This window comes from Salarias fasciatus, chromosome 2, assembly GCF_902148845.1.
Source record: "Salarias fasciatus chromosome 2, fSalaFa1.1, whole genome shotgun sequence".
NCBI lineage: Eukaryota > Metazoa > Chordata > Actinopteri > Blenniiformes > Blenniidae > Salarias > Salarias fasciatus.
In genome coordinates, this window is record NC_043746.1 from 6,805,721 (window position 1) to 6,825,821 (window position 20,101).

At 44.0% G+C, this 20,101-nt stretch overlaps 1 protein-coding gene across 2 annotated transcripts in view; it reads right to left on the bottom strand.

Moving 5' to 3' along the window:
• tenm1 (teneurin transmembrane protein 1) overlaps positions 1–20,101 on the bottom strand; it is a 208,638-nt gene that overhangs the window by 127,075 nt on the left and 61,462 nt on the right. For both annotated transcript variants that reach the window (XM_030101866.1, XM_030101865.1), the window contains exons 4-5: positions 14,550–14,793; positions 6,720–6,958 (exon numbers count right to left, since the gene is read on the bottom strand). In XM_030101866.1, the coding sequence (XP_029957726.1) occupies positions 6,720–6,958; positions 14,550–14,793 (483 nt within the window). The remainder of the gene's footprint in view (positions 1–6,719; positions 6,959–14,549; positions 14,794–20,101) is intronic.

The window sequence follows — 20,101 nt, forward strand, 5'->3', positions numbered from 1 at the left end:
CCGGCTTTGATTCTACTTTTAGCTTTAGCGTTCGAGTCGAGCTTGTGGCTGATTGTTTGTGAGCGCGGGGTTTGCAGTGCAGCTCCCCGTTCCTGACAGGAATTCGAGGGACCGGAAGGAAAAGAGAAACCCGCTCCTGTCGGATCTTCACGGTCTGGATCCGTAAATTAACTTTGCTTAAACGTCATTGTATGCGGCTCAATTTATTTTAAGCCTATGTGGTCTGCGGCTTATTCAGCCGTCGTCCCTCAACTTGGAAGCCGCGGTGGTCACCAACCTAGAACGAGCACTTAATTTATGATAAGCTGTAATGAGCTGGGCGCTTTGAGACAGACAAGGCCTGCCAGGACGTTTGGAGGACACATTCAGATCAAGAGGGAACGACTTAAAACCTCCTCCACGCTCCGGGAACACAAGCACAGTTTATCGCGCCGAGTAAAACTAAAATGACTCTTCATAATAAATGTTTCTGTTACATTTTTAATATTAATTGATGCATCAAACCAAAAGCCCGGAGTGTGTAAAGCGCTTGTTCAGTGTGACTGGAAGTCGTTTAGACCGGAGTAATTTAAATCACCAATTTATCATGTTTAGGAATCTGAAAATGCCAATAACAACAACAAAAAGTCATTCGTCTCTGGAAGATCTGATACTTGTGTTTAATTCAATTAGAGCATAATTCCAGTGCCTATTGAAAGCTTAAACACAGACTGCACACAAACCCAGCAGCAAATCGGTTTTACAGCTGAGTCACAGTCAAACTCATTTAGATGAAGGACCACACAGTTCAGCTCCACCAAGAAAACAAACGCCTACTGAACCAGAAAAACACACCGTTTTAAAGTAATTCCTTTAATTTTAGATCAAGATAAGTACATAATGAACGTGTTCACATTTAATGATTTTTTTTTTTTTGCCAAATTTGTTATGAAGAACTGAAAATTTCCTTCAGTAAAAACTTAAATCCAAAATCTTTTTAAAGCTAAAGTTAGTACCTCTAAAATCATGATTTCTCACAAACTAAAACTATTCTCATGAGGAATAGAAACATTCAGTCTACCAGAAGCCACAGCGAAAGGAAAAGGACAGAGGGTTTTTACATGCATGAATCCGCTTTAGGGCTAATTTACAAATAATATTAGTATCTGGCCTCCAGCTATTAGTTGGAAGTATTGTTCTAGCGGTTCTCAGTGTCAGAGTTGTCCTCTGACTTTTCCCTGTTTACACGATGATGATGAACAGAAAACGTCATCGTTTTAGTGTTTTTGTTGGAGAAAACTTCAGTGTTTGGATAAAAACGTGTTGAAAACCATCCCCGAACACATGGAAACACTGGAAAGGTTAAAATCTCTGTAGTTTAATGTTGTCTTTATGTAATGCAACCAATATATGCATGAAGACAACGATGTCTCTTCCACCCCCCCCCCCCCACACCCCCGCTCCAACCCCCAAAAAAATCCTGGAGCACAGAAAACACAACTATTTGGCCAATCGATTAATTTTGCGGATGTTTCAAGCATAAAGGCCAAATATTTGCCAGCTCCAGCTCCGGGGATGGGGGCACTAATTTGTCTTTCAGACTTGTAAACAGAGTATAATTAGGTTTTTGAACCATTTCTTGGACAAAACCAGTAAACAAGTCACTTGAAGGCGACACCTTCGGCTCTGGAGAAAACCATCTCAGGGAAATATTCAGTGAATTCATCATGCTGGAAAACATCATTAGCTGTAATAAAACACATTTTAAGCGCAGTTGGACACTGTACCGCGTTTGACCTCTTGTGATTAATATGTAACTCTTAAGGCAGATGATTGGGATTGCCATCAAACTGTGAAAGTAGATTTACTGAGAGAAAAAGCGTGAAAGTAATAAACTTAAAGCCACTAACGAGTCATTTGGCTCTTTATGGAACCACCAGGTCCCCTGAAGCGACGCGTATTGCACAACAGAACTATAAAAACGCGCCGTCCTCGCCTCCGTGTGTGTGCAGCTGACTGAAATGTGATTTGGAGGTGATTATTTGATTGCAGGGTGCTGCTGACTTGCTCATTTCACTTGCGTCAGAAGCTTCTCCCTGTTGCCATAGAGACGATTTCTGTTCATGAGTGAAACATCCCGCCTTCTCTTCTCCAATTTGATTGAACAACTGAGGATGGTAACTGTTTAAAACAGCAAGACATTCATTATTGTAGAAAATACTCTAATTATTTTCCTTCTGACAGCTCGACCGAGCAGGAGCGCGGAGGCTTTACGGAGGAAGGACCTAAACGGGGCCTAAAAATAGAAAGCGAGGTAGTGGTAGCATCGTCAGTAGCAATATTCTTCAAGATTACAGATGCAATCTTAATCTGTCCTCTATCTCTCCTTAAATGCCCCGTTCGCTATCATAATGCCTGCTCCTCGTATCTGATGGCCGTGTTGTGCTTAATAACAAGCTATGACTGTGGGAGGGAGGGCTGCGTTGGGGGATAAACAAATTAACAAAGCTATTCGCAGCCCCCTGCAGCACCGGGGGGTTATGGGAGGAGAGGAGAGAGGGCAGTAAAGAAAGAGAGGAGGCCTGCCTGAGCTAATCACAGCGGGGGGCATATGCTGCAATCACTTAGGCGCGGCGTTATCTCTGCAATCACGCATCGTCCTATTGTTTCGCTAATTGGAAACCTTAATTTGAGGCATAATATTATTGCCTCATTATTTGCCGGGTTACTTTCCCCCAAATAGACAAGTCACAGACGCTTGGAGGGTGTTCTGCTGCGCCCTCTCCGTCCAAGCCGCGAGGCAAAAGGCAGGCTGAGTCATCGCAGATAGACACACTTGAATCTGAAGGGAGAACATGCAAACTCCACACAGACAAAAAAAAAAAAAATCTTGAATTTAATCTGGGCGTTACTCTTGGGTAAGATTACCAAAGATTACTGCCGTAGATCAGATCAATTCCAACAATTCAGTTTAAATACAGTCCAAACCACTAATATCTATCTAGCAATGGTCAAATCTGTTATGTAGGATGTTACTGAGAATAACGTCAAAACCACGACAGCTGGATTCAAAAGGCAACAGTCCCACATCGCCGAAAACGAGGCGCTGCAGGCGTCTCTTGATCAGAATCTAAATGAAGAGAATGTTCCTATGAACTTGCAGTTTCAAAAGATAGACCGAAAAATAAACACTACAACCGTCATCATCAAGACATCCCCAAAAAACAAGCACCTCAATCCCAAACAGCCAATGTCAGAACGCAAAGAATTATGGGACTGATGCAATACCTGAGATGACATTTAAACCCACAAATAAATCTGATCGATCTGATCTCTGAACTGATGAAAACGTGACCATGTAAAGGACATGATCTGTGAAACCAGCTGGGCCACAGCGTTTCCTGTCAGTATGAAGTTAAGGTTTTTCTCTCATCGACACCTTTAAGTTCAACATACAGTGAAAAAGCTTCTCCTAAAGCTGGAGCACTACATGTGTTTTTACAAACTCGCCCTGACAGCATGACTCCGAGCTACGAGCGAGCTTGTTAGGGAATCAAAAGAACGTAATCCACACAACAGATTCAAGAAAATTGATGAAGTCCAGGTTATTAAACAACAAAGAATCACTGTGATACGATACAAAGCTGTTCAGAGTGAGAGTGGCTGTGCAGGCTGCTCAGACTTTAATTAATTTTGTTTGTGGTTTGCTGTTAGTTTGCTACGTTCAATGAAATGTATTGGATTTTTTTTGTGGTTTGCCGTTTGTTTTTATCTTTGATGAATATGATTGAATGAGATAAATGGGCAGAGCGTTTAACTTTATTCTTCTTTCTGCTCCCTTTCATTCAGGCAGTTAAGAATTTTTTGTATTGTTTGCACTGATTTGTTTTTATTTCTACAATGAATAAAGTAAACCAAACTATGCTTTTTATGACAGTGTCACCCATATCTCAGCTCTGGTCTCAGTGTTGTGTTTTTAAGAAAAAAATCGGGCCGGATTGGAAGCTCATGTGGGCCGGTTTTGGCCCATGGGCCTTATGTTCAACACCACTGCTCTACATCTTTACAGAGCTCTGAACTCTGGATCGTTGTGGTAAAAGGATGTAAAGTTTGGCTGAATTCCCTCGCAGAAGATAAAGAGAATTAGCCAAACGCAGCAGCTGTGTTAATGCGAGTGGAGCCGTGGGGTCGGAAAACATCTCCAACACTGTGAAATGTTTTCCTCCGTTAGGCGCGCCTGTAAAGGAAAATATCCGTATTTATGTTCTGAATGTCTTGTTTCAGTTGGCAGGATCCCATGAACGGAGCAGAATGATACAAAAGTAAAATTACCCACACATAAAACATCTATTTAATGAATGGTCTGGAAATAAAACACAGAACAAAACAGTTCATCCAACAAATAAGAAAAATAAATAAATAAAGAAATAAAAGCTGCTCATTTTAGTTTTTCCTTCTGTTTGGCATTTCTGCTCGACAGTCCAGGGATTCCTGTTGACTCTCTAATCCAGTAAAAACTTGAAAAAAATGTTTGCTTCCATATATATTTTATATATGTACAGTATGTATATGTATAAGTACAAATACACACAAGAGAATGGAACAACATGTAAAAACAGCCTACCTGAGTGTCCAGGAGTAACAAATGGGAGCTGATTATATTCGGAATAAAAGAATAATTCATTACCATATTTTCCAAACTGAATAAATTAATTAATTTTGTATTACATTATGATAATAAGAATTAATCTTCAGTGGGAGCTCGGCATAATGAGAGACGGACTCAAAATCAATAAATCCAGCAAAAGTCAGCGTGGAGATCATTTGATGAAGATGAGAAAGCACAATACCACTGGGCCCAATTTTTCCCCCCTTCCTGTCGGCTTCCTGTTAATTAATTCATTAAAATGACTGAATCATTATGTAATGAGAGGACCTAATCATCTGGTGGCCCGTGTCTCGCCCTCTCCCCCCAGACAAAGGCATTAAGTCCATGACCACTTTAATCTGGCAAATTTGAATATCTTTGATTTACACGCCGACATATCATCCCTGCTTACGTCCCATACATCTTTTGGGGGCCGGTTGCCATGGTGACGTCAACGCGGAGATCAATCATTGCCAAACAGGAGTGGAGCATGACACCAATTAAAAGGTGGTGTCGTCTCCGAGTCATCACTCACACTCCTCACTAATGCACTAATTACCGGGGCTGGGACATTAATGGAATAGCATGGTTCAGCCTGGGGATTAATCTGCATGGTGTGTGTGTGTGATGTCTTGACTGGGATGTGTGTGTGTGTGTGTGTGTGTGATTAATGCAAACCCCTGCCTGCTCCGGCGTGACCTTGAGCACCACCACGGGAGGGGAATGAACCGGCTGTGTGGACGGGGGCACTGGGGGATCTGTGCTTTTAGGGGGGCCGGAGGTGGGAAGCTGGGGGAGAACAGCCGCCGTCGGAGGAGATCGATACACACAATTTCAGAGAAAACTTCCCGAAACTTTCCTGCTCTTCAAAAACGATTAATAAGTTGGTGTCAGTCATAAACAGCGGTTCGGGTGGGCGATGTGGGGGGGGGGGGGGGGGGGGGGGTGTTTAATCTGCATTCTTAAGAATCTCCTGAACACTGCAGCCGCACTCAGACACTCTCCTCTAAACACACAAATTAAACAAGCGCGAGTAAAAGTTCTATATTGGAAACGTAATGTGGCATTCAAACACACTATTTTTTGCGCCTGATCCTGATTTATTGCAGCAACAGTCATTTAATATCTCAAATGCAGGACTCGATGCGATGCTCGTATTTATTGAAGCATTTCAGACTCCCATTATTTCTCCACCCGCTACTTACTGAACGTCTCAGCTCCAAACTATTAGGCTAACAAGCTTAAAATATTGATACGATGTGAAAAAATAAAAAAGATGAAATGGAAGAATGCGAGTCCTGAATCTGACGTGATTGAATTGACCAAAGAGATGGTTTTCAGCGTGTTCGGAGGTGCCGGTGCCTCACGCTCACGTCTGGCTGAAAGCCGTCATTAAGGAGACGCTTCACGTTCGGGCGCAGCTACACCGGCAGGTTTCGGCTGGCCACGCGTTACAGCGCGGTAAAGAAAGGATGTGATTTTGATCGACAGATCCATTAACATATGCCTGGACCGATTATTATTACTGATGCATTAATGTGTCAGAAGGTTGCAGTTTCCAGCCGCCGCCACCGTCCAGTGCTTTAATCTATACCATCGCATTCAGTGAGTTTATGCTCTGTTTTGCAGGGAAAAATAGGTGAAAAACTCCTAAAAGTGTCAGACGAACAGCAGAGCAAAGCAGGAAGCTGCTGGATTCCTCCTCGGGACGGGGAAGGAGTAAACGTAAACGTGGGGTCACATTTACTCTAAAATACAATAATTCTTCAAAGTTTGAGTGAAGATTTTTCAGCGGCCCTGCTTTGATTCCACATCGATCTACTTCTTTTCTTTTGACTTTTTTTTCCTTTTAATTCCTGTGGTTTCTTACTCTTTGATACCTGTAACACTCTGCATGTGTAAAATTCCCTCTCCGAGTTTGTTTCTGCGCCTCGATGTCATCGATTCTTTTTTTTTGAATTAATCAGACTCTTTCTTCAAAAGTCTCCCAATGTCCTCCACTCCTCCAGCGATCCTTTCCAAACGAGCTGATATCCGAGACTGAAATCAGAAAGTTGCTGCAGGGCAGATTCGGACCCGGACCCGGACTCACCGATCACGTATGTGAGCAGGAGGGCCAGCGTGAGGGTGAGGAGGGACGCCGACAGGGCCGTGCACTTCCAGTTGCAGCAGCGGTGCGGCTTGTTGAAGGTAAACAGTGGTCTGGTCACGCTGCTGCGCGGCAGAGGCCGGGGCGGAGGGGAGTACACCGTCCCCGAGGTCAGGGGGTATCCCTGCCCCGCCCCGGACAGGAGCGCCGAGGAGCCGGACCCCTGCTTGAACAGGAAGTGTCTGTGGGAGAGAGAAACAGAGGAAATTCAGTCCGTGCCTCTTTACTGAGGGTCACAAGAACCGATCGGCGCTTTACCAGAACACTGTTATTGATCAATTGGCCCACATTAAAGAAGTTGCAGGTAAAAACACAACATTTTGGCATTGCCAGCACTCAGCAGCTACCAACAGGATTTTGTACTAAAAGATGGAGGCCGCTGCATTTAACCACCAGCTGATGAATCATGGAGAAGACGTTAAGTATTCATTTGCAGAGCCGAGTGGAGCCAGACACTCACATCCAGAGAAATACTGATATGATGTACGCTGCATTTCTGGTTGGCTGAAGGTTTATTGTCACATCGTCGACCCATGACGTTCAAAAATAACCCGCCACATGATGCGAATTAAGCCGCTTCAAATATTTCCACTTTCTGTGACATTTTCTTTCTTTTGTCGTTAACTAAACAGATTCTTTTTTTGTTGGTTTTTTTGATTAGCTTGAACTGCTGTGTGGGTTAAGTCGGCACCGTTTAATTTGACTGCGCTTGTTTTTATGCTTTCAACATTTGCGTTCTGACAGCAGAAACAGTAACGCTGTGTGCAGCGAGGGATAATGGGAAAGAATCCAGCTGGTTTATGTGAGCACAGTTAGGCCGAGGAGGCCGAATGAAAACACAATCATATAAACTCCGACGAGCACGATCAAAAAAGAGAAAATGTGAAGGGTGAAGTGCGGAAGTCAGGATTGAAACTTTAATGAAAGTGTTTAGCGGCTGAAATGCTCGTGGCTGTATGAGGAAACACGTCGACTGTAATCTAAATATTCAAAACACTTCAGTTTAAACAAAGAGTATTTATGTTTTATTCTTAACCTGACATTTAACTGTAGCTGAAATATTTAGACATGACTGTCACGCGGGAGAACACGCTTCAGATGCCGCCCACAGGAGGTCTTTAAAAAACCGTTTTCCTTTCTGATGTTTTCTTTTTCAATCACCTGACAGTTGAGAAAGGTTCTTATATATTCTACAGATACTCATGTAATGAAATACTTTCTTAGTTATGGGAAACTTTTACTGAAGTATCAAAGAAAGGTTTTTCACTCTTTTAACTCTTTTTTTCTTCTGGTGTTGTTATATCCATACAGTATAACTTCAGTGTAGCATAAATAAAGAAGCTTCATCAGCAGCGCTCAGGCTCCAGCGCCACACCGCAGGTCCACTTCCTGGTCTAATCCCATCTGGAAAACTGTACTGCCCTCCTCCAGCTGGTGGAGAATGCTGCCTCTTGAATCATCACCATCCATCACATAACGACCCCCCCCCCCCCCCATAAGCTCCAGGTCCTGCCCTCCATAGCCTCGCTCCTCCACACCTCACTGACCTCCTCCGCCCTCCTCCACATCGTCTCACCCAGCGCAGCTTCCCTCCTCCTCCACCGCCTCCCACACACCACCTGACACATTCAGCCACTGGACACGTTTAATTACCCTCCCTTTAAACCTTCTTTCAATTTCCTCTAATATTCCAATATGTGCAGAGACCTTGAACGATGTCACACTAATTAATAAATTAATAATATGAAATTTTAAAAGTTTTGCTTTGATTCAGAAACGGAATCATTTTCTCAATTTGAAAAAAGGAAAAAACTGATAATAATCAGTGACTGGCCTTTATGTTGAGGTCTAGAGGATAGAGAAGCAGACTTGGGATTTGAGATTCGCAAGTTTAAATCCTGCGGTTGACTGGTCACTACTGTGGCTCAATGAGCGTGACCTTTGACCCCCAGAAGCTCCTTGCTATGGAAATAGAGTAGGTTAAATCCACCGGAATAATTTCCAAAAGAGAGAAGTACACAAAAAACATGAATTCTATTAAAAACCTGCTTATGTAACTTGATCACACTAAAATGTGTCAGCAGAGTAAAACACACCTGTCCTGATCCTTCCTGTAGCTCTGAATCAGCAGCATGAGAGGCATGCTTTAGAATGTGAAAGTCTTTAGAATGGGGGGAGAGAAAGCAGCAAAAGATACATTCAAAATCTACAAACGCGCCACGTCAGCCCAGGACTTTGGTGTTTGGAGACCACTGGAGGGTCCTGACTGCAACGCGGTGACAGGCCGACTGCTGGGGGGGGGGGGGGGGGGGGGGGGGGGGCTTTAGAAAACTGTCAATTAATTGCGGCACTAATCTAATGAGGAAGGAGCCGTTCCGCATCCTGTGTTCCACAAACTACCTGGCACCTCCGGGACCCTCCGCTGTGCCTTTCTAAACTAGATTACAGCGGGAAGTTGGAAACAATCACAGTTACTGCGGCGGCCTATCTAGGACAGTGGCTCAACGCCTTCGCCAATTAGCTTAGCACAGCGCGGACGTCATCCTTTTCTCAGGTATCTTATTCTGATTCCATTTATGCAAATCTGCACTCGGTGGAATACGGTCTCTCTCTCTATGAAGTACGCCTCACTGAAACTCATTTAAAGGGCCCCCAAGGTGTGTGTGTGGGGGGGTTTCAGAAGAGAATCCTTGCCTGCTATTCTTTAAATGACGGTCACGGACAGTCTCGGGCTTGAGGTAGAACAACGGCTAACTTCTTCAGCGCAACTGTTAATATCCGACATATTTGGCTGCACTTGTGTGTCTCTAAATCTAAGCGGTCGGCTAAACTTGCAAGTAATGCATCATCAAAAATTAATTCAGGAAGCTAAAATGAAGAAAAGTGGTGGAAGGAAAGTCCCCGCGCGCTAACACTCCCGCTCGCAATTTATATTACGCTCCACAGTACGTTCTGGGACGGGGGAGAAATTTAAACATGGACATTATTCAAAGGTAAGCACGCCATCACCAGATGAAGAAGAAGAAGACTAAGAAAACAAAACAGGGCTGCAGTTTTTAGAAAGTGCCGTGGAACACCCACAACACGCCACGGACACGGAGAGCAAGTCGGGGAGTATTAAATGAGCTCATCAGGGAAGGAGCCCGAATCTGTGGGCAACATCCTGAGCAGCGACTGTAATGCAGAGCAGCACGATATGAAAGAGAACCAAACAGGCCTGGCAGCCACAGATCACTGACTCACCTATCTCTTTTCTCTTTTTTTTGACTCATCAAAGCGGCTACTTAAGTTCTACGGCTCGATTAGCTAAACGAAGACGAGGTTCATTTTCATTATGAAAAAAGAACACGTTCAGATGGCGGCGGTGATAGGAAGCCAAGCTGAGGGGGCAATTAATCCAGGTAGCATTTCATCCATATTGTGTTTGGATAATGGAGGCCGAAGGTTGGACGGCGTCGGACGAGGAAACGGGAGTAGCGGGGCGCGTTGGGGAAATTACGTAATTTGGAAAAGTGGATCTGTTGCGAGGCAATTACGAGCTGCTCCGGCTTGTTCTGGCCGCTCCGGCTCCCGTCACCGAATGAACAAAGCCTGCTGGCGGCGGGAAAACAAAAGGACATCCATACTGGAAACGACATCAGAGGGAGAAAACAGGTATGACTCATTGTTTCTTTCTCCGCCGTGTCTCTGTATGTGAGTGTGTGTGTGTGTGAGGGAGAGAAAGAGAGAGAGAGATTTCCAAACAAAAACAATAACAACTATATATAAAAAAAAAAAACCTCTCCTGGAATTCACAGGCAGGTTGATTGCCGCAGGTTAGCGCGCTCCCCGGGGGTTTGCGCTGGCCGCGGTGTGTCGGTGCGGCTCGGTGGAGCTTTACTCCGGAGGAGGAAGGTGTGAGGTCGCAGGCTGCCGGGAGGACGCCGGTCTCTGAAGGGCCCCCGGAGAACAGGCCATTAAAATGTGGCCGGACCGCAGACCGACAGCATGAGAGCACATCGCTCTGCGTCCAGCCGACATCCAGCCGACACCTCGTCCAGCTGCAGCCGATTTCACTCAGGAATAAATGGGAAAACGTTGCAAGTAAAGGGCGAGCGTAAAAGGAAAAAAGAGGCTGTGATGCATGTCAGAGTAAAGCTACTTTACTATTAAAGCCATATTTTTCAATCTGAGATGAAGAAGTATTAAAATCCATAAAATAAGAAGCATGACAAGACGAGCAGTTCCTGGCGATTTAAATTTTACCTCACTGACAGATTTTTAAAACTTAATTTTCTTTTATAAGACTGATTAATAGGCTTAATTACCGGCTCGGTCCCTTTTCTTTGTTTGCATTCAATCTGTCCGTCTGCCAGTCTCCAATCCTTCCTCATTTGAATTCGCTCTTTTTTTTCCGCGTCTCGCCAGTCACCTTTTCGCCGTTTTCTCTTTCCCGTGTTTTTGCTGTGTGTGTCTACAATGAGGCCCCTGCGGCAGGCGGGGGGGCAGATGACATCCATCCTTCACTGTCTGCCTCCCTTCCTCTCTCCATTCAGCCGTTGAGCGGCCGCTGAAGGCCGGGAGTCAGGCGGGGACACGGCAGGCTGCACATGGAGCAACTGCACACCTAAGGGTCAATGGTAGTTCAACTCTGAAAGGCCAGAGATAAACCCGGGAAGCACGGGCAGACACGCACGGCCAAAGACAGCCTTGCTCAAAGACCAACACACACAAAACAAATATACACAAAAAAGATGTCAAACACAGCGTTTTCACATCTTTGAGGCCAGCGCGCGGGTCGGGTCCGGAGAGGTGATTTTATTGCACTACTGGAGGTGGATTACACCAAAAAAAAAAAAAAAAAGATCAGAATTCAGCCGAGGAAACTGCATTTGTCAACACATGCGGGGAGCTTTTTCTTCTTGTGTGGCACTTTTTAAAAATGCTTCACTGTTCTTCCTGAATTCCCAGTCTTTGATCTTCTCAGACAATATCTAGGGGCGACGCCCAGGAAGCTCCGAATTCATATCAGAGGGCAGATTTCCCCGGAGACCGGAAGAAAATGAGAATTCCCGCTCTCCGGGAGGCCGACTCCAGGCCCGGGGGCTGCGTCTACCTGCGTGCGCGTCAATGTGTGTGTGTGTGTAGGTGGAGGCGGGCTTTTGTTCGCATGCGCGGCGTGCACACGTGCAAATTTCACCCTGAGCGCACACGCTCGGTCGGAGTGGTCTCAGTTCTTATCGGCGATAAGAGGCAGGGCAGCACTCAATTTATTACAGTCCCTCCATTTGTTATGCCTCTTAACACACCCAGTGTGAGACCTGGTCAGATATATTGAATATCCATATCTGCATCCTTCCACTTACACCAGCTGGCCTCTCAAGAAGCGTAACGGATGAGCACCTGAAAAGGAAATCCATGCGCACTTCAAACAATCTTAATCTCCGCTGACGCAACGTCAATACGTTTCAATACTGATTCATCACACACACACGCGGGAAAACGGAGGCGCACTTGACAACAACAGATATTATCTTTTTTTTTTTTTTAAACATATATTTTAAGGTCAGAGCATCACTTGAAATTCACTTGGCAGGAGCGTGCACGTCAAGTTTGTAAATACTTGAAAAATCTTTGATCTCACGTCTGAGATGGAGCTGATATCAGTGTTAGTGAGAGCGAAAATATGAAATCATTAGATCGGCGGCATGTGTGAGAGATGATAGGGAGACGAGGAGGAGGAGGAGGAGGAGGAGGAGGAGGAGGCGGGGGGCTTGAATAATAATCCAACCCACAAGTGTTAAGCAGCGAACACTTTGTTCATTTTCCCCTTTTTTTAAAAAAGCTTCAAAGATATCTGAGTACTGTTATGAAGAGACGCAATTGTATTGACTATGAATATAATTACATTTTATGGCTCAGAACTAATAGTGCACGATCAAATGAAACTTATTTGACTATAAAGTCCCAAATGCAAAAATGTATTACGACCAAAAAGGCACCATCCAATATACTGCGGCACTGTGGAAATTGTGTTTTATAATCACGTCTCTCTTTGGGGGGAAGTTCATTTAGCTCGGCAAATATTGTTTGAATGATCTGAAACGCAGAAAAAAGCTTACATTTTATTTATTTTTTAATTAATTTTAATTTAAAGCACACAGATAAGTAATGTAATTACAATACATCCCTGACAAGACTTTTACATTGATACCCATGTCTGGGCAATGATTAATTTAAATTGTCACTGAATCTAATTTTATTCTTCCTTTCCTTTAAATGAGGTAAGATCTAATTATGGCCCAAATGCATAACTTATTAAAACCTCTTCTTCTGGCATGGCAGCCTGCCAATCTCACCCTCACTCATAACAGCGGATTCCTGCCACTGCACCGAGCGGCGCTCATTAAACATGCAAACGTATTCTTTTGCACCTTGCTGCTCCTTCTCGCAAAGCAGCCCCACAAATGAGGATCTCCTAAATAATTCTCTGATCAATTATTACTTATGCAGGAAGCGAATGCCTAATTCTGTTTGATGGGTCGAAATTCCAGCGGCTCATCTCCAAGCGTTTGTGGCGGGAAGCGGGGATTTCATTGGGTGCCAAAATTGGAAGTGAAATCACAATGTGTTCCTGAAAAGAGGATATCGGCAAGATAGTTAGTCCTGCTTTATTTTGGATGCCTTAAACGCGGATCCAGGTCCCCTGGTAAATCTTCCTGCGGCAGGGGGTAAGAGAATGAAACGGCTCCAAAGAGGAAAGGAAGATAGCGAGAGATTCATTACGACTTTGATGGTGTGCAAAGTCCTGTAATAATACCCCAGAGGCCCGCGCGGTGTTCCACTTCCTCCTCTAAACACGTGCAAAACATGTCCGTCCTAACAAATCCTTTAGTCCAACATTCATTCTTAATCATTCTGCTCAGATTTCTCCCAAAAAAATGGCGAAACTCTGCCAAGTCACAGTCCTGATGAAAGAAATTTCTTTAATCTAATGATCCTCATTTGTGAGATTAAAGAGATGTCTTTAATCAAGTGACATTATGCCTGCTGGGGGGGGCGACTGCTGCGGTGGTTCTCCTTGAAGATGCTTTCATTTGAAGAGTTTCGCTAAGAAGTGACGTTCGGCGGTTTGGAATGAAAACTCTTTGGAGCAAAGCCCGACATTTAAATCCTCCTTACCTCCTTTTATTTGCTTCAATGCAGCGGTTTTCACAATGAGGGACGACGAGGCCCACCGCCTCGCCGAGCCCGGACCGCATTGTGTCCCACATGTTTTGTCATTCATGAAGGATTATTGTTAAGTTCTGCAACTACAGGCAATTAAGAAAAGAAAAGAAAAAAAAAAAACCTTGTTGAGCTGTTTAGATGGTTTTAATTCAACTATCGGATAGATTTTTATATATGTGGTATTTAACTCTTTAACTTGTGTTTTTGCAGTAAAGTTTTTTTGTCTTTTTAATCAATCGCCACGACACAAAATGGTTTTTATATAATTAACAACTTGTTATTTTTACCCAGCGTGAAACTTGGATGGATAAAATTCACTTTCAGGTGCATCTCAGAGAATTAGAATATCAATAAAAAGCTAATTTATTTCAGTGATTCAGTTCGAAAAGGGAAATGCAAACAATCGGTACCACAGAGAATCACTCCACACAGGGTGGCGTGTCTTTTGTGCTACAACTTGATTATTATTTATTACAGCGAATGAAAACTGAAAATCCAAAAATCAAAGTATCACATTAGACCAAATAAGGACATAAAGATGTGTTCGACTGAAAGCTGCCTCACCTGGTCTCCAGGGGGATGTTGCTGTTCAGCACCCAGCTGTTGTGGAGCTGCGCCGGGTCGGCCCCCGAGCCGGCGTCCGCCCCCTGCCCCCCCTGGCTGGCCTGGCACCGCGGCGGCATGGTCTTCCTCTGCAGGCTGACTTGGGTGTAGGGGGCCGGGCGGGCGCACGTGCAGGCGTGGGGCGGCGGCGGCGGCGGCGGCAGCGGGCGAAAGGTGAACTGGCCGCCTGGACTGCTGGGCAGCTCTGTGCAGAGATGTGGAGCGGAGCATGAGGAGGAGGAGGAGGAGGAGGAGGAGGAGGAGGAGGAGGAGGAAGGAGGGACGGGGGAGAAATAAACATAGGTTTATTAGAAGCGCCGTGCCATAAATTACAAATAAAAGTGGTGTGTTAGTTGACAGTTTATTGTTATTACACTGATTGAGGGACATAAATCAGCTTGAAAACTGTCCCTGTCCGACGCCTTCCCTTCCTACCTGCTTTGATACTCTTCCAGTCGTCCTATAAATAGGCTCTTGGCTGGCTGCAGCATAGAGCAGTCTTTAAAGAGCTAACAGCTCTGGCTTAATCTGCACCCGCCAGCCCAAACTACCCATGTGATGTTTATTATGAGATCCGCAGCTCGACGGAGTGAGCTAGCCAGCTGTAGCTCCCTCACACGGCTAACCTCGGGGTCTAGCTCGAGCCCTCTCAATCCATCATTTATCATTCCCTTTCACCGCGGCCCACCCTCTCCTCATCTCGTCCTCCCCGCTGCTTTCTCTCGCTTTTCAGCCTGTCTTCTGCTGCCGAGCGTCGGCTAATTACACTTTTGCCAAATCCAGCGCGCGTGCATATGTTTGCTTAATGTGGGGGTGCGGCTGCAGATGAAGCCGGTTTGCATGTATTTCCATGTGTGCGTGTCGGGCTATATTCATGATCAACTGGGGCATTAGTTATCGCAGTTTATGGGGACAGCTTGTGCCATATGGTTGCCACATGGTTTCAGGAACAAGGCAAATCCCTCATCCCAAAAGGCCGACTCTGTCCAGCTGTATTGACAATGAATGTAACATTAGCCTCGAACCAGAGGGTAAAGAGTCTGTCTACCTGAATCCGCTCGGCAGAAACTCCTACCAGCTCAATTCCATTTGCTGCCAAGATGTCAGCAATAATTTAGTATCGGGAAATGTTGCCCACCTGGGAGATTACCACAGTCGTCGCTATTCAAGTGTAAGTATTACGTAGATGACAGTGGAGAGCCGATTTTATGACTCCCGCCAGATGAAAACTTGGAAAAGTGAACAATTAAATGAGGTTGTTTCTGTGTCTATTGCTAGAATAAACACAGCCCTGTTACTGGAACATGGAGCTTAAACACTGTTATGCTTTCGACTGTAGCGACATCTCTCCCAAATATCGCAGTCAAATAGTAACGGGGTGCTTTATCGTCAACATTTCCGTGATATGAAATCTGTGCACATGCCCCGACGTCGCACTGCCGCTTTGGTTTTGTCAAGAATGACAGTCGCGTTCTGAGCCAACAGGCAGCGTGACATCCACCAGTGTTCGCTGACATATCACAGAGCGCATCAGGCTTTATGACCCTCAGCTGCTAAAATTTCACATTTACAAGATATATATTGCGTTAGATATGTAAGATGGCAGGAGCAGTTCTGTAAACGGTCTATAAACATTTCCTCATGATGTTTCCACAATGCCATCTGTCCAGCCGAAAATGGTAATGAGAAGTTGTTGCAGGAACAATCGCGGTGGCCTTTTTTTTTTTCTTTTTTTTTTGCAAGTGCACACACACACTCAACACACACATTTATGCATATCTTTCTTTTCTCGCTGAGATCCTCCTGCATACCTTCCTCTGAACTTTCATCCTAACACTAACCTGAGTTTGTCTTCACATTAAATAAAATGAATGGGGGACCTTGATTTCTGCCCCCAGGGTGCCACAGGTCTTCACAGGGTCAATCAATCCGGTGAATGTCCCAGCAAGCATAGAAGAATGAGGCCACACACTCTGACAATCTGACAATCACGCATGTGCAGAAGAACTATTTACAATATTTATGAACTTTACAGAACTAATATCTTCTTAACCTCAGCATGAACCCTTAGCTGACCAGAGAATGACCCTAAAACTGACCTGAAAATCTAATGACCTTCCTTCGCACGACCTCAGCGCTCGTCCCCGAGGTAACATGAGTCTCCATGGGTCACAACGCAATCAAGTCAACATCCACCACAAGCACAGGGAAACGGGAACACACACAGTCTTTGAACAGATGACAAGTTTTTCATCTTTCTGAGGCAACTGGCTGATTATTGATCTCGCAGCATTGCTCAATTGTCTCTGTCACATTTCCAAAGCATGCAGTGAAACGTGCTCCTCACCAGCCTCTGCATACAGATGCAGTGACATTTTGTCATCATTACTCGTGACGTTCCATTACCATATAACATATTAATTTTGTGGTGCCACTCAAACCTACACACCCACATGCGAAATGTGGCATTTTGAGGATTTTTTTTTTTTTTATAATTTCCTCCGCAATGCTTAATGTGTTTGGGTGGGAAAACATCAGCTGGAACTGGAGTATTGCTGATGTTTTTTTTTTAACCAGTAGATGTATTTTTTTATCCTCACTGTCATTTCAGCACACTTTTTTTTTTTTTTACACTTTTTCTTGTATGATCCTTGTTTGAATTAATCTAGAGAAACTACACCAAAAAGTGCTCCATTGTTCCGTATGAAAACATGCGTATTACCGCCACAGTAAATCATCTGCGGTGAATGTGGACCGCGCAGGTGACAGCCAGCGTATTTGTGTCATCACCTGGAGGTGCTGTTTAGTCTAAACTAATGGATGTGGAAAATGAAAGCTATTTTTGTCTGAATCACCTCCGAGTATTAAAAAAAAAAAAAAATGCTTTGGGAAAACTGACAGAACATTTTTAGAGCAGAATTACATAGTGTACCATTGTAGTGCGGCAGGAGCTTTAAAGTGGTGCTTCAGTTTTTAGCAGTCTGTCTGATTCATCAGTAACTGGGAGTCCTTTGAGCACAGTCAGAAATCCCCTTGCTTTCACTGATTTTTGCAAGATACTGGAAGCAAATGTTTTTCAGCAGTTCTTGTCTTTTTTAGAGTTTTCTTTTAAAAACTACACGAAAAAAAAGGGAAAGAAAAGTAGAGAAAAAGCCACAGTGCATTCCCAGGACTTGACTGCAGTTGGCTATTTGTACTCGAGTCATGCTCGAGGCACTGACTTTGCTTTGAATGTTAAAATTCAGACTTCATTCAGACTGTCATAACTTGAGAACAATACAATACATTCAGAAATTGTAATGCCAAAGCAAGCACGCAGTCAGAGCTCTCCTGTGCAGTTTCTCCTGATATTTTCTCAACGATTTATGCTCTGAAACTCAAAAAAAGTGACTTGAAATTAAATGTAAATGCCATAAATGCAGGATGGTAAAGGCAAACAGACAGGGTGAATTATCACGTTGTAAACTGTATGTATGGTAACATTTGTTCGTATCAACTATAAAATGTGGAATAACTGGTCAAACATTTGGTGGAGGGAGCACTGCGGCTCAAATGCCAACACGAAAGAGTGATTTGGTGGCGAACTGCTATGAAAATTCTGAGACATACATTTTAGCTTTCCAAACATTCCTCCGTGTTCTTTAACTGCTGATTTGAGGAGATGGAGGCAATCCCAAACAGCGCTGCGCAGAAGGCGAGGCTCTCTGTACAGGTTCCTCACAATCACCCACACACATTCACTCATTTGGCCAGTTTGGAGCAACTAATTAACCTAACGAGCTTATCTGTGGACGGGGAGAGGAAACTGAGGAGGAGGAGGAGGAGGAGGAGGAATTTCAGGCAAACGTGGCTGAGAAACCCGGAGCGGTCCCGCCTGTCGATACCGGCGCTGCTGGATTAATCCCCCATCTCGCCTTGTCCGTGTGTGGAAGTGTCCTTGGGCAAGGAACTGAACCCCGAACGATTCCTGATTGAGGTCAAGCAACAGGCATGGCAGGCGTCGCCATTAGCGTGTGAATGGGTGAATATGATATATAACACTGTAAAGTGGCTCCAGACTATTGAAGTGGTGAAAATGTAACGAGGTTCGTTCAAAAAAACCCACACAGGAACAGAGAATGAGAACATTTTTTTCGCTATAAGGCTACGGTATTAACTGTTTTTTTCACTGTGCCAGCCGTTTTCCAACGAATTCAGTGGAGAATATAGGATATTAAGAACATTTTTGCTATAACCTACTGCTACAGCCACAGTATTATATATATATTTGACCTCAATCTCTCTGATGTTGCTTTCCTTGACAGAGAAGTACCGTCCCACTGGACACTGACAGCCACAGAAACTGAGACCCATACTTTCAGAGAAAAGTTCAAACAAAATAACCCTCCAACTCCCTCATGCCTCCACATTTTGGACATGAAAAAGAAAAAAAAAAAATCCTACACTCGTCTCCATCTTGAAGGAGTCAGACGCTTCTTGGACTGTGTGTTTTTGAGGCGACTCCATCGGCGTGGAAACTCTTCTAGAAGATGGTTGTTTCCTTAGTTACCAGCTGCTCCACTCTTAGTGCTTTTCCACAATTACTTCACCTGACCTTAAGCAAAGACAATGCTTTTTTAGAAATGAGCTTTCAGTTTTATGGTCCCAAACAACCAACGAAAACCGCACAGGCAGCAATGAATAACATTGCTTTGTGGGATAAAAGCAGTGTGAGCAACGTTGTTTGGCCAACATAGAGTTCATTTTATCAACTTCCTATTCCATCGGGTCTAAAATACAACTTGTTATTCATGCTGTATGTAAAAAGCTCTGTGGGTTTTTTTTCTTTTTTTACATCGCCGTTTGTCAAAACACGTCAGGTACTCATTTGTATGTGTTTTGCAAATCAAATTGTGTTTTGAGGAGTGGTTTTCCTGTGAATACAACACTTGAACAATGCATACAAATTCAAAAGAAAGGCTTTTCAGAGATTTGTAATGTAATACCAGAAAAACGCCGGGTGTGTTTTGTCGCAGTTGACTGTAGCAGACGCATGCGAACCAAAGCAAAACAGGGACTGAACTGAGGATGAACCCAATACAGTTGGGAGAAACCGATTTGCACCATAAAAAAAAAAAAAAAAACAAAGAAAAAGGGAAGCATCAAAAGACATTTTTTCTCGTGTTTTGTCGCGTTTTTCTGAATCTGTATGAATTTGCATGCGAGAGGCCATATGTGTAACATCGAGCACATAGTGTCAGTTCAGAACAAAACGCAACTGTCGATTTCAGACGTTCAGAAAAGTTACTGATCAAACCTAAAAGACTGAATGCTCCAAACTTTAGGGCTTCAGTTTGAGACATGAAAAACAATGCAACTGTTTCCTCGCAAGCTGTGGGAGTGTAGGAAACAGTGCTCCAAACTGTACTCAAACCAAAATAAGAAATCCAAATGATTTCTGCCTCCAAAGTCTCAAATGACTTCCAGTTTATTATTGATTTTAAAAAAACCTGAGTTGCAGCAGCTCGGGGTGT